General features: G+C 43.2%; 1 protein-coding gene across 3 annotated transcripts in view; it reads right to left on the reverse strand.

The window, feature by feature from the left end:
* Nucleotides 1-1,224: 1,224 nt before the first annotated feature.
* The window catches only part of celsr1a (cadherin EGF LAG seven-pass G-type receptor 1a), a 79,643-nt gene continuing 65,932 nt past the window's right edge, over nt 1,225-14,935 (reverse strand). The window contains exons 20-37 of one of the 3 annotated variants that reach the window (XM_017034619.2): nt 14,177-14,386; nt 13,846-14,029; nt 13,613-13,756; nt 13,326-13,518; nt 12,455-12,622; nt 12,233-12,359; nt 11,456-11,656; nt 7,636-7,810; nt 6,400-6,512; nt 6,206-6,285; nt 5,532-5,658; nt 5,302-5,427; nt 4,832-4,968; nt 3,002-3,102; nt 2,778-2,921; nt 2,247-2,510; nt 1,782-2,163; nt 1,225-1,624 (exon numbers count right to left, since the gene is read on the reverse strand). In XM_017034619.2, coding sequence (XP_016890108.1) covers nt 1,600-1,624; nt 1,782-2,163; nt 2,247-2,510; nt 2,778-2,921; nt 3,002-3,102; nt 4,832-4,968; nt 5,302-5,427; nt 5,532-5,658; nt 6,206-6,285; nt 6,400-6,512; nt 7,636-7,810; nt 11,456-11,656; nt 12,233-12,359; nt 12,455-12,622; nt 13,326-13,518; nt 13,613-13,756; nt 13,846-14,029; nt 14,177-14,386 — 2,901 coding nt within the window. In that variant the 3' untranslated portion in view covers nt 1,225-1,599. Of the gene's footprint in view, nt 1,625-1,781; nt 2,164-2,246; nt 2,511-2,777; nt 2,922-3,001; nt 3,103-4,831; nt 4,969-5,301; nt 5,428-5,531; nt 5,659-6,205; nt 6,286-6,399; nt 6,513-7,635; nt 7,811-11,455; nt 11,657-12,232; nt 12,360-12,454; nt 12,623-13,325; nt 13,519-13,612; nt 13,757-13,845; nt 14,030-14,176; nt 14,390-14,935 lie in introns of all 3 variants that reach the window. The other 2 variants (XM_008315919.3, XM_008315918.3) reach the window with 2 other exon arrangements.

Here is a 14,935-nt window from a genome sequence, read left to right on the forward strand (position 1 = left end):
TGTAACTGGTAAATGTTACTGTGCTGTAAATGAAGGACAAAAAAAAGTTTTAGTTTTTTTTAAAAAGGTCATCATGTCATCTTTAATTGTACAGTCACAATCAACTTCTCATTCCAGTGTCTGAAAACCATAAAAAATAAATATACATTATGATACAAAACATTTCCAGTGTCTCAGATCAATAAAACGACGAGGACATTTATCGGCAGCATGGACTGCGTGAGGGCGGAACACTGAGAGTGGAGTGGACAGTTCAGTGGCTCTGAAAGAGGCTTACAGGAAGTGGTACTGTGTCGGACCAGAAGTGCATTAGAGCGGGCGAAGATTTCACTCTGGATGAAAAGACAACGCGGACTATTCGAAGAACGACTTCATAAAATGAAGTCTGAGATTCAAGAAGTCGCTGGAGTCAAAAATGTGTCGCTTTCCGTGGAGGAAACTTGAGTTCAGAGTAAATTCTACTCCAAGTACTACAGTTTCTCTGTACACACGCTGTGTTCTGAGACTGTGGTTACCCATAATACATACAGAACCATTTGTATCAGAATACCAACAGTGTGTGTGTGTGTCACTTCAACTGAAACTCCACTAGGGGTCAGTATGTGAGCATGTGTTCTGGATTGAGACTCAAAGGCACACACTTTATTGCAGGGGTCTCAAATTCAAAATAACCTGGAGGGGGCACTGTTGCCCCTGCCATGTCACTGAAGAACCAAACTAACCACAAGGGGGGGGTATTACTTTGTATCGACATCTTATTACGAATCGCATGTGGGCGGAGAGTAGCCCGCGGGCCGGGAGTTTGAGACCCCTGCTTTATGGTATTCAGTCGATTAAAGCAGGAAATGAAAACGAGACGTGACAGCAGGAAAGCGATTCCGACGTAGGTGTCGACCTTTGACCTTTGCTACAGCTGAAATACAAAATAAATCATTTTCTTCTTCACGTTCAACGATATCTACACAGTAATTACACTCTACATGGACTGAATGCACAGGCGGAAACTCTTCTTTTTTGGAGAGAAAAGCACTTGGGGAGTGTTAGCGCCAACGCCTGGTTGGGTCTCAGTGAGGTGTCAGGGCGACGTCCGCTGCAGTGCTTTGATAATCCTTTAGGACGATCGACCGGACACGTGCACGGTTCATGCACGGTGATTGAACCCCAGTGTTTCTCCACCGTAGGTCAGAAGTTCACATTTATTGTCTTGGTGTTTTTTTATTTTTATTTTTTTTCTGTCCGGACCAGAACGACTCCATCGACTCTCGTCTCCTACGTCCACACTGGTTTTTGGCACATGTGGCTCCAGGTTTTTTATTTTAATCCTCTTTTGATTCAGTTCAACACTTTCTTTTTTCCCTTTTTTTTTTCGTTTCTCACATCTTTTCATTATCTGCGCTTCTTTTGATTTTCCGCCCAGTCTTTAAGTCTGCAATTAATACTGCTCTCCAGAGAGAAGGAACACGGGAGGAGGGACGGGGAAGAACATCTCCCTCTTTCCTCTCTCTCTTTGTCGAGTCTTTCACTCTTTATTCCACCGTGTTTCCTTTCACTCTCGGCTCTTCTTCTCTTCTCCTGTTGGCTTTATTTTTCCCCGACAGGTCAGATTGAAGTCTCGTTACTGCCACTGTGAAAAGACCAGACAAGACAAGTCTCGTTACTGCCACTGTGAAAAGACGACAGATGAGTCGGACGAGGGCGTTAATGTTAATGCAGTTCTAAAACATTATTCATTTATTTATTCCATCTCCATCATGATGTATAATTCATATCGCAGCACTCACTCCGAGTCAGACTCGTTGCCTCCATTCACCGTCCCTGACTTCAAGTGCATGGCCACCCCCCCGTTCGTTTCCCGGTAGATGTCCGCAGTCGGGGGCCCGTCAGGAAGCGGCGGTCGCGGGCTGATGGGTGGTTTGATGATGGTGGTGCTGTTCTCGTGGTTCACCTGACGACCGCCGTCGTTGGAGGCCAGCGAGGGCGGCCGGGAGTCGGGGGTCATGATGTTGATGGAGGACAGAGGCGGCGAGGAGGTGGTGTTGTTGTTGATGGGGGCCGTGGAGGTGATGGTGGGGGAGTTGTAGTCACTCAGCTTCTCCCGCAGACGGTTCTTCATGTTCTTGTCGGTCAGCGGGGGAGGGTAGCTGATTTTGTTCTTCAGGATGCCTGAGTCCAACAAACAGTTCCAGTGTTACTTCAACAGTACAGTTTATTACTGTTTGACATCCGACAATATCCCGTACTCCTACCTTTTCTTTGCTCCGGTTGGTGGTTGCTGTTAGGCAAGCTAGGGGGCGCTGTGTCTCTCACATTACTGGGCGTCTGCTTGTCCCTCTCCTGGAGCACCTCCCTGTCTCTGTCCCCTGTGTGGTTGAGCTTGTTCTCAGCATGTAGCTCCACATTCACCTTGGTCTCCACCCGCAGCCTCTCGGCCCCCCCGGGGTCCTCGCTGTCACTGGCCGTGGTGGCCTCTGTGGGCCAGTAAGGCTTCATGTGATTGGGCAACGAATCCACTGAGAGGGAAAAAAAAAACATTATAATGTTTATATATAATAAAAAGAAAAAAAAAACATTATAATGTTTATATAAACAAAAAAAAGTGAGTTATTTTGAGTTTAATTAATGAATTAAAATTACATTTTTATTATAAATATTTATTGTATTTGTCTGAACAGATTTTCTTCCATTTAAAAAAAAAATCTGACCCCCTAATACCACTAGAGGGAGCTCAAGTACCACAAGTGATTCACATACCACAGTTTGAGAACCACTGCTCCTACCTTTAGGTGTGCTGTGGACGGGCTGTCGCTCGTTGTTCCACTTCGGTTTGATGTCAATGTCGTCGTCCTCGCTGTCGGAGGAGTGGGAGGAGGCGTAGGAGGAGCTGTGCTCGTCCGCGGAGAGCTCGCTGTCCGAGTCCGAGTCTGATGGCAGACAAAGAAGGAAATCAGGCGACGAAGCTCAAACTAAGGCTGAGAACCGTAGGAAGCGGCGGTGAACTCACCGTCTCCTTTGGTTCCGTTCCTGTGGAACAGAGGTCCGTCCAGATCTGTGCGTCCTTTGGCCGTTCCTGAGGAGCCGCTGGGCTTCTGACCGGCCTCCTCCCTTTAAAGAAGAAGACAGAGACAGCAGGGAGAAAGAGAGACAGGGTTTAGGTAGTTGGAGAGGAGTTGGAAGAGAGCAGGAAGTTGGGGGCGGAGCTTCCGTTGTCGCTTTAGGGTTCACTTAAAATTAAAAAAACCCCAAAATAAAACAGTCCTTTTTAGTTTAATGGAGGTATCTTAGATAATCCCCAGCAGAGGGCGTGATACACTTCCAGTACCTCCCAACCACTGGACTGCGGCACACTAGTATGCTATGAGAGATCATTAGTCTGTACTGAAAACTTAGTTATCAACTGTAAATAATTAATCCTTGTTTGTTTGTGTCTTTCTTCAATTCCTGCCAATATTTCAGCGTAGTGTTCAACTAAACAGTCAGTCAATTCAAACTAAACGATCACTTGATTTCATCAATTTTGCATCACTTTTTTTTCTTTTGGTGATGCGTCACAAACGACTACATTTTTAAAAATAATAAATTTTGACTAATCAAATATTAAACTCCTGTAATGTGTCATTAATGACTCATAAACACCTGCAGCTTGTTTATTCTGGGACACAGGGAGGCAGCTCTCTGAAGGGTGAATAAATGCTACGGAAACTCTGAATGTCTGCTCCAAGTGAGGCGTTTAAAAACAGCTGAAAACTGTCCAACAGCCACAGGGAAGAAGTGGATACAGTCTCTGCTGCCTTCCAACAAGTCCAGTCTCATCTCCCTCCCCTTTCAAGTCTCCCACCCTTTCCACTGCTCCTCTTTTCCCTCCTTCTGTCTCAGAGAGGCAGCACGCCACACGGCTCGCTGCTGGCAATTTTCTCTTTCATTGACCCTCAGTGTCAGGTCGCATTACCCCGGCTGACAGCTTTATGAGTCGAGGCGTACAGTCAGACCTAAACTAGATTCTGTTAAAAGTCTTTAAAACACCAGGTACATGTAACAGCACTCCGAGCGAACCAAAACACACTCCTGATACTGTGAAAACACAGGTAATGTAGTCGGAGATGAAACGCGTCTGTGGGGCCGTCCCTCATGATGTCAACGCTCCTGTCCTTCGACTCGAGTTCTCGACGTTTGACGGAAAAACGAGGAAGTAATAATGACTTAAGGTTTGAATTATCTACAGTCATCCAGCGCTAGAGGGTCCGCAGAAGTAAGAGGGAGGGTCCTAAAATTTACGGTTGAGTTGACAAGAAATATTTTAACAACATTTAAATCATTATTTATAGCAATATTTTCTTTGGGAAAATCTTTTAAAAAAAACTCCAAACCATCAGTTTATTCAACACTTCATTCTGACCACACCGTGGTGCTGTTCTGTCCGGTTCCCTCCGAGTGTTTGTTTGTGTGTGTGTGTTTGTACATTTGTGTAGCATTTAGCATCAAAGCCGTGCATCATGCGCTGACGTAACTCAAGATTGTGGTTTCATGCGAGCATGTGACAGTTCAGCATGTACCGCAAGGGGGCAGCATTCAGGTAAAGGCCAAGAAACGTGTGTGTCCTCAAAGTGCAGAGAAAAACAGGAAAGAAACATATCTCAAAGATCGGTGTGTGTGTGTGTGTGTGTGTGTGTTTATAAGTGTTAGTATGTGTGAGACATTGAATGCACCAGCAGATACACGTGGAGAAGGGAAAATAGGAAAAGACAAGAAAACCCAACTCTGCGCACTCACACACACACACACATCATGCAGCAAAGTAGTAAATGCAGCCATGCAGTCAGTGAGCATGTTGTACCTGAGTGTGTAAGCCAGGTAGCTGCTGCGGCTCTTGGCTGACCTGATCGTACTGTCCAGGGACACGGTGGACTCTCCGATGCCTGAGCGGTACAGCGGTCCGTCCTCGGTGTACGTGTTGTTGCAGTTGAGAGAACGCTGTGAATGAATATAAAAGGAGTTTTGGTTGTGATTGAATTATTTTTATATAATGAAAAATATTATATAAAATTATTAAAAAAATATATAAAAAAAACAAGAAATAAAACAGGAGAAAATTCAGTGTAATGTGCTCTGGAAAGAAATCACGAAATTCTTTACAAAACCACTAGGGGGCGTGATAAAAAAGATGATGATGAGGACAGTAACTGTTTTTGTTTTTTGTTTTGTTTTTTACCTTTTCTTGAAATATTTCTAATGTAATACAGTTATATGGCCACTGGGTGTCTAATTCTACTTTTTTTTCATATCAACTCCATCGTCCAGACTCACCGTGAGCAAAGACGCCCTGGTAGTACTGGACTCGTCCGGCATGCTTTTCTTTCCTGTGAAGACGTTCTTCAGGTTTTTCCTCACGTCTTTGTTGAAGACGACGTGGAAGAAGAAGATGAAAACTCCCTGTGACGGAAACAACGAATGAGATTCAAGGTATTTCTATCTTGTCAACCAATCAAACCGGCTGGTTATGAACCACCGTTCATGGCTGTTTATGGTTTATTTACCTGGAGACAACTGAAGACGGCGAAAAGGTAGTGGAAAATCATCACATCGCTGTTGACGGCCATGAGGCCCAGCAACCAGGTGGCGCTGATGAGCAGCAAAAGGAAAAAGGCCATTCGAAGAGCAGGGCTGTTGAGAGAAACACACAAAGATGACATATATATATATTTACAAATCATATATAACAATATATATATTTCTGATAAATAAAGTTAAGGAAGGACACAGAGTGAATTTTTGAGTTCTATTTCTACTGTAAAAAACAAAAGTTTGACAGAAATAAATAAAGTTAAGGAAGGACACAGAGTGGATTTTTTTTTTCTATTTCTACTTTAAAGGACAAAAGTTTGACAGAAACTCATCAAAGTACATCCTGTAGAGACAAATGGTTTAAATCAGTGATTATCAACTGGAGGCCTGTGGGTTGAATCCGGCCCGCTAAAGCATCCAATCCGGCCCACGACTGGTTGCATGAAATAATAATGTTAGACCAAAATATGTTTTTATTTCATTTTTTCTGAAGAGTCCGGCCTCAAAGGTGTCTGTGCAGAAAAACTCTAGCCCTCCAAAAAATATAGTTGGGTTTGATGAATGGACAAGATTCAAAAATGGACTTTTGATGCTACCACTAGGTTGACATTAGCGTCGTTGCCGTTGCTGTGACTGTAGAACTTACATGGCTCCCGACTTCTCCATCGCCTTCTGTCTACGTCCACAGGAAGCTTTGGCAGCCAGGATGAAGATCACGATGTTGACCTGAGGAGCGCAGCAGACACAGAGTGACTTAGTTTGACGTTTGTGCACTGAGAAGATTAATAAAGAACTTCTCAATGTTTTTAAGAGCTTGAGCTTGAACGTCAAAGTCCATACCAGGACCACGACAAAGATGGGTCCGGCGAAGCTCCAGATGAGGGTGTCGTGGACGGAGAGCCAACAGAAATCCGGGTTCCCGTATCCCTGAGGATCCAGACCGACTGCCAGACCTGTTCACATACAACACATACAGTTTTATTAGTCAGGTCTGTTGAACTTCCTGTCCCATCTTTACTCCTCCTCACTGTTACTTTCTTACAGGAAGAAACAAAGAGTTCCGTGAACACAATAATTAAGATATGACAAATCCTGGACATCGTCCAATTGTTCCTTCTCTTTCCGTTTTCCCACCGACGTCCCACTCTCACTGTCTCCCTCGGATCTCTCTCTCTCTCTCTCTCTCTCTTACTCATCCTTATCTCGCAATTCAAATTCCAGTGGAGTAAGCTCTGCCTGTAACCAGCACTGCAGCAGCATGTCAGTGCATCACAGCGCTCTTCATCCGTTTCATTAGTCAGAATATGGACGAGGAACAAAATGTGTTCAGATTGACAGGCGTTCGAGAAAGAAAGGAAAACGTGAGACTATTGAAGTTTAATCCTGCATTTTGGAAAAGAATAACAAATCAGTCGGTGTGAGTGTGTGACTTGTCAAGACAGAAATTTCTTTCTGTCTTGTGTTGTAATTCAGAAATTACAACACACGCTGCTTCTTTCCATAGACATAATGCAAATGTTGCCCTTTGTCGTGACCTTAACTTCTACAAAAATATTGTTATTTAAATTTAAATCCAAGGAAAGAGGGTCCCAAAAAACAAAACAAAACAATGCGACAAATATATTTAAAAACAAAGAATTCTAGAATTAGCTTTTGACCATGTTTGTTATACTGTGTTGCAAATACCAGAATATTCAGATTAGTGTGTTAAAATTAGTGTGGTGTTTTAAACAGAATTTAAAAAAATCAACAATACATTTAAAAAAAAAATTTTTAGGTGACCCCATTTGAATTCCAGGTGACCCCACATAGGGTTGTGACCCCAAGGTTGAAAAACATTGGCTTAGCCATTCCTGTCGTTATCCTGACATGATATGACTACGACTGATATGACGCAGCGTTTGCTTTAACTTTTTTTTTCATCCATCTCTAGTTCAATCGTTTTCCCACGGCGTCTTCAGATCAGAGGCGAGTCACAGCACGAAGCTCCGGTGACAAACTGCTGCCGTAATTACTCTGTTTCTGAGGAGGTACTATCTCTGTCTGTGTGTGTGTGTGTGTGTGTGTTGGTCTCACCAGTGATGATAGCTGGTATGCCCCAGCCCATGGCGTAGTAGAACCTCATGTGGCCGTGGTTGATGTTGCGCAGCTCCGTCAGCATGCGGTAGATGTGCAGGCCTTCTACGAACATCCAGGCGAAGGTGCACATGTAGAAATAATGGAGGAGGATGGCGATGATTGTGCACACAAACTGCAGCGGGAGGAGGAGGATGGCGATGATTGTGCACACGAACTGCAGTGGGACAAAAAAAACAGAGAGAGAGAGAGTCAGGGTCTGAGCTCAGAGTAAAAGTTCAACACGACTTTGTGTCTCCATCAAACCTGGAACTTCAGAATTAAATAAATACACAAGTAAATAACTACATAAATATGTCAATGAATAAATGAATTAGGAGAACCAATCAGAGGTGTCCAGGAGTTGTTAAGGATTAGCCTGCTTTGTTTAGCGGAAAATGTTGTTAGATGAAAAATTGCAAACTGAAATTACAAACTTCAAACATGTTTTTGTTTTAATTGTTAACGTCATAAATCCAGGTTACACAGATTCTTCTTCTAACTAGTCCATAAATTACCTTTAAATGCACCTCACTATAAACTGTATACAATAAAACTTATTATATATATATATTTAAGGTTAACATTTTCACTAAACAAACCTCACTTCTGTTTCGGCTGTAATACCACTGCTGACCAGCAGAGGGTAAATGTCTCTCCTTCAGGGATCCACTCAACAATTGTCCACCTCTTTTTCAAAAATCATTAATAAACATTGTAGTCATTTTTTTTAACTTATTGTAATTTTGGTTATGATTTGATGTTGAACAAATTTCATATTTTTTTCTTCCACTCAACAATTGTCCACCTCTTTTTGATAAATCATTAATAACCATTGTAGTAATTTTTTTTAACTTATTCTAATTTTGGTTACGAATTTATTTTGAACACTTTTTTTTTCAGGCTTTTACTGCAGAAAAAAGTCTCAAACATAAGACATTTTCCAAAAAACAAAACCATACTGTACTCAGATACAGAATGTGCCAAATGCTAGTCTAATTTCTAACTCTCAAAAGTATCACTTAACTATTTGCTACAACTTTGTGTTAAATTATTTTCAACACTCCAAAGACTTTTTTATTATTGAAAACTGGTTTGAATCGGTTAAAAACGTTTTTATTCCCAGTTTCCTTTGTTTGTTGGTGTAATTGAGGAATGCAGTAAATCAGGGAATATACAAGTACTTTGAATACTGTAGAGATACTGAGGGAGGGAGGCAGAGAGAGAGAGAGAGAGAGAGTTATAAATCATCCTGCAGAAGGCCTTGGGCACACACTGACAGAATTCCACAGTTCTGATAAACACACACACACACACACTGGTTTTTTGTCTCTAATCTGACCCCACTTCTAATCTCAGATGTCAATCTCAAAATGTCCCCAGAAGGACAACGTGTCCTCACAACAATAGAATATTCTATTATTTAAAAAAAAAAATCTCCTCACAACTATAGCCATGTCAGAAACACACCTGCTGTAAAGTCAGCAAATAACAAAACTAGCTTCAAACCTTCTGGTCCTCTCCCTGCTGTAAAGTCAGCAAATAACAAAAAACTTCAGCTTCAAACCTTCTGGTCCTCTTTGTTAATAACTACCTGGAGACTTGGCGTACACACTCGACAACACTCGACAAAAGTGTACACATGTGCAGAAACACAACCTGTGGTTAGTCGGTGTGTAAGTCCCCTCGTTCCAGCCAAAACACTGAGTCACAACAGAAAAAAAAAAAAAAAAAACAACAACACCCACAACCTAAGTAGAACCTGTAAATTTATCGCTGACTTGATGGTCTGACTCCGTGGCTAATGGTTGGGGGCGCTGCAGAGCAATAAAAGGGCGTCAAAATCTGATTGTTCCAGTAAATCAGCAGCAGAACAAGCAGTTATTAGGTTACACTGTGCTGACGGTGGGAGCCCGTGATCTGGTGACGTCTTCATGGAAGACTGTTGACACCTGGTTCATCCAGACAGTCAGTTGGACAACAGCACAGTCGGGTGTTTTCTACCATCGATCGTCCGCCTGAATCAGATCCGTCCACCGTCTTTTTACCGTTTCTGACCAAATCAGACATCGTACCTGTCACGGTCCTGAGGTGCTGGTTCAATTCCGAAAACAGTGCAGCCAGAATATACTGTATATCAAGTGGCATCGCACAACAAAGAGCTTTCAAAATAGCGTATCCGATGACCAGCCTGATTAAATCTGTCATCAACGTCTCCCCGAGAATTCTTCAGGAATTTCATCTTTCCAAACCTCAACGCATTAACGACAACAGAAGAAGCATGCTTCCACGTCAACCCAGAGATTAATGATGTTTTTTTTGGGGGGTTTTTTCCGACCACAGATATGAGAGACGTTTAGCCAATGAAAACTAAAAGAGTCGTTTTCGGGGGAAACCTTTGCCAAGGTCTACCACCGCAAGGTCTCTGTCTGGAGACAGGGACCAGTCACGGCATGTCCGCACTACTACTGGCCCACAGAGGGTGTAAATGTGTGTGTTGTGTACACCTAAATGTGTTACTTTACTGGAACACACGTGCACACGTATCTTTGTTGTGAACTGGAACACAGCAAAATGAGAGGATTCTTAACTTTGGGCTCGGGAGGTTGAACAAACAAACACTTCCAAGTGCATGTGACCTTCACCCAATGACGTTGACCCCCGCTTCCCTCACCCCCTAATGGTTTGGAGAATCTTCCCTTTAAGAGTACTTTGAAAGTACTTAAGTGATATTTTACAGTGACAGTATTTTATTCAGCGAATCAGAGAAGCGTTGCCTCAGCGGACGACTGTTTCGCGGTGACAGTCACCGCGGCTGTCAAGTGTAAAACAAACTGGTTGTATCAGGTTATGTTTACTTAGAGAGAGCTCTGGTAACAAGAGCATTCCAAACTATGACAGTCATCAGCTGAGCTTCAAACGACGTCTCACCTGTCAGATGAAGACCGTCTCACAGGTAAGCCACGGTCCATTAAGCCTGGTAAAGCCCGTGTCAACACCTGGTTAGCTAACTGCCTGTAGGCTACGCAAATTTTAAGGAAAACGTCTGGCAGTCTAACACGGCGAACTCGCTGAAGTTTTACCATTAATGGTACATGTGCTCATGTCTCTGGGTCGTACTGTAGTATTGCGTGTAGTTTGTTTTGTTAAAGGTTAAAAAACCGGTTCCTGACCTTTTTTGACTTGTGACGCCATATTGACGCCACACATTTCTGGCAACGAGAAATAGTTTTTGATCATGTTCGTTGTTAGGTGACCCTATTTGAATTTCACGTGACCCCAAGGCTGAAAATCACAGGGTGAAATGATAAAGTAATAGGATATAATGGACATGCGATATTAAAAAAAAACAGTTCTTCAACAGGGGGTTGGTGGCCCGTAGATGGTCCGCAGAGGCCTCCAGGGGGCCCACTTGTGAATGTAACTTTTTTTTCACATAGCTCAGTAGTAAATGCAAAAACAAGCAGCATTTCTGTATTTCTTTGTATAGTGTGTAGTTAATATTCATGATAAATCATGAAGCTGACACAGACACTTGTTATTAAGTTCTTGTTTTTCATTCATTTATAGAATATATCCAGTGAAATCCTATCGTGTTTAGTAAACAGGTTAAAACTCTTGGCTGCCACTGATGGGAAGATGAAATATCAACTCCTCAGTTATTACCAGTGAAAGTCACTGAAAGTACAATTTAATACAGGTACAAAGAAAGACAGGCCAATTAGTTCAAATGATTACTGCAGTAATCAGTGACAAACACCATCGGAATGAAAACACTCACCGGGTTGTCAGTCTGGTTGATGCCCAGCAGAAACACCAGCTCGGAGAAGAACAGCGCCGCCACCAGGTTTCTGTGGATGGCGTGGAGGTTGGAGCGGATCCGGCGCAAGATGCAGAGTAGGATGAAGGTGAGGAGCAGGAGGGTGAGGGAGACGGACACCGTGGTGTAGGTGACGATCTTCAGAGGGAGGACGTCGCCATGCTGAGGGGGAGGAAGTAGACATATTTAGACAACTAGGTAAGTACACATAAAATATTTCACTCAATTTAGAGCAAAATAAACCAAATAATTCAAAAGTTAATAAATAAAAAACACTTTTTTGGTCTAATTCAAAAGTTAATAAATAAAAAACACGTTTTTGGTCTGGGGGGCAGGGGTCCCAAACTAAAACGTGGCTGAGGACCAACGCTACAAACATCGTTTTATTGAAGGGCTACATGTTTTTTATATTTAATACCAAAAAACCCCGAAATATTTTAGATACTATATTGCAAACATCCAGTGAACTTTCTTTTTCTAATTTTTGTCACAGGCCGAAAGTGAAAGGTTCATGGACCGGAAGAGGCCCCCGGGCCTCGACTTTGGAGCACTTCATCAATGGAATTTGTAGTAAAAAAAATGAATGATTTAAAAAAATAAATAAAGTGTTTGAAAAAATGTTATAAAGTTATAAAAGATGTCGTCAGTAAAGTGGTGAGTTCTGTGCCTCAGGCGGGTTCCTGTGCCTCAGCCGGGTTCCGTGTTACAGTACTTCACAGTACTCCACAGATGAAGTACCTCTCTCTTGGAGATATCCATCAGCACGGCAAAACTGGTCATGTGGTTGCACTGACAGCTGATGTGGGTGTTGTTTCTGTTAAGGACCTCGCAGCCTTTGGAGGACCAGCCCCCGGTGCCTCCGATCCTGAAGAGAAACACACAGTCGCACAAAGACAAAGGAATTTAGACAATTGTTTAAAAAAAAAAAGAAGCTACATATTTCCTTTTTGTGCAACTCACGTGATGGAGTGGTTCCAAAAGACACACACGGGTTTGGTCCTCTCCTCCGTCTCCAGCAGCGTGTACTCCAACGTGATGGGGGGGTCCAGGATGGGAGGGAGGGGCGGACCTTCACTGTGGACCGTGGCGCTAACGACGGCTGTGTTGATCACAGGGCGGTTTGGGATTCTGGGAACAAGATGAGACGCACGGATGGTCTACTAACACTGGACTGCAGTAAAAACAGCTGTTGTAATTCAGGGGTCACCAGCACCAATTTGTTGAAGGGACAGAATTTGTCTGGACAGACACCTGGGGGCGCCGTACACCCAACAAAAACACCCAATCTTGTCTAATATTATTTTTATGTTGTTTATTTTTTATTTTGTTTATTTTTTAAATCCAGTTGTGGACCTGATATAATGGTATAGTGGGCTGAATGTGGCCCGCAGGCCATAGGTTGATGATCACTGTTAAATTGATGATTACTAAATTGATGGTTCTATTCTGTGTCTGTAACAGAAGGGACTGAGATCAGACTCTGACAACATGGTAGGTTGTTTCAGGCTGACACAGGCTGTGATTCATGTTTTTTTAATTTTATACCCCAGCTACAACATATATTATGGTATGTTTCTTTAGTATAAGCTGTTACAGTAAATATTCTTAATGTTACACAAAGTTCTTTCATGTACTTCAGAATGCTGCGGCCCACGGTGCACTCGGAGTTCACAGACAGTTTAAACCGTTTGTCTTTCGTCTGTTGCTCCTTAACAACAATCATAACTTAACGCAGAGCAAAGCCTCCAAAATTCACGTTTACACTCCCGGTGGTGAAAACGTCTGATTAAATCACGCGAGTCGACACATAACGGCCATGACTTAATTTTACCTCAGACTCCTACGGTCAGGGTCGTATCTCTCCGGGAGCAGTTTTCCCAAGGATTTGAACACTATCACCACGGCAACAGGCAGAGGAGCAGCCGGCTCCAGGTGTCTGCGCTTCCTGTCCAACACCGTGTGATTCTCCTCCCCTGTGTCCTCGGGCAGGTCGGTCTGGGTCGGAGGATCTGGGCTGGATTCATCTGTGTCGGGTCGAAGAAAGACGCAAAATAAAACAAGTGTTTTTTCAACTTTTTTTTTTTTCTTTTTTGGAAAGCACAGTTTTAACCACTGTACCTCTGAGGCCCAGAGTGCGGAGGTTGAACAGTGGGAACTGGATGGAGGACCGCAGCTCTTTGGGATAAGCCTCCAGGATGTCGTGGAACTTGGGTAACGTGGCCTTTTCTGGGTCGGACATGTCCAGGTAGTCCACTGTCAGGACTAGGACACGGACAGTAGAGGGAGTTTAAGGCTGGTTTATTGACATACACTGATTTTCTTTCACAGTAAAACTCCATCCGTCCACTCACTCATGTTCTCGGTGACTATAGTGAACGGTTTCAGGTAGGTTTTCCTGACGTTCTGGGCCAGCGTGTTAGCATAGTCCTCGAAGTTACGGAGCAGATGTGCGGTGCCGCCCTCAGTCTTCTGGATCTGTTCCCACAGTTCCTTGTTCTCAGGGTCCAGTATGGCACTTCCTGCTTTCACCAGGTTCTGAGTATGAAAAATCAAAGTCCTGATGTTACAGAGAAAAAACATTGCCGGATTGAACCCCTAAGCGAGCCTATGTTTGGCCCACGGGCCATATGTTTGGCATCCCCGCCGTATGATGATAATTGGTGGCAGATTTGTTTTTCGTACCTCGTTGAACTCTGCGTCCTTCATGGCGGTGAGGTCAAACCCCCCCTGCTGGCTCTCATACAACAGCACTTGGTTCAGCAGCTGTGCGGCCGTCTTCACGTCGTTGCCGTAGTATTGCTGAGTGTTGCTGGTGGCGCTGTTGAGCAAGCGCACGATGTTCTTGGAGCGTTCGCTGTCCATCCTGGAGCTGTTGCGACGCAGGTCTTCGTTCTGCTGGAGCAGAGAGAGGGCGGTTTAAAGAGAGGAGAAGAAGAAGAAGAAGAAGAAGAAGAAGAAGAAGAAGAAGAAGAAGAAGAAGAAGAAGAAGAAGAAGAAGAAGAAGAAGAAGAAGAAGAAGAAGAAGAAGAAGAAGAAGAAGAAGAAGAAGAAGAAGAAGAAGAAGAAGAAGAAGAAGAAGAAGAAGAAGAAGAAGAAGAAGAAGAAGAAGAAGAAGAAGAAGAAGAAGAAGAAGAAGAAGAAGAAGAAGAAAAAAAAAAAAAAGCAAGTCGAGGCAAAAGGGTAAACGGAGTGGGTTCAACGACACACAAGGGAAACCAGTCAATCCCTGGATTAGTGAGGCTTTGGGAGGAGCAAGCCTTTAAAAAACCTCCTTTAGACTAGTGATCAAATTACACTAAGACACATCAGCTCCCGTACAATTCAAAGTAGTTCAACATAATTCCCAGTAACCACACGGATCCGAGGAACTATACACGAGTCCTGTAAACAAATCTGTCTTCTGAACAATCTTGCTCCTCACACAGAAGGGTTTTCAAGATG

Source organism: Cynoglossus semilaevis, chromosome 8, assembly GCF_000523025.1.
Source record: "Cynoglossus semilaevis isolate Cse_v1.0 chromosome 8, Cse_v1.0, whole genome shotgun sequence".
Taxonomy (NCBI): Eukaryota; Metazoa; Chordata; class Actinopteri; order Pleuronectiformes; family Cynoglossidae; genus Cynoglossus; species Cynoglossus semilaevis.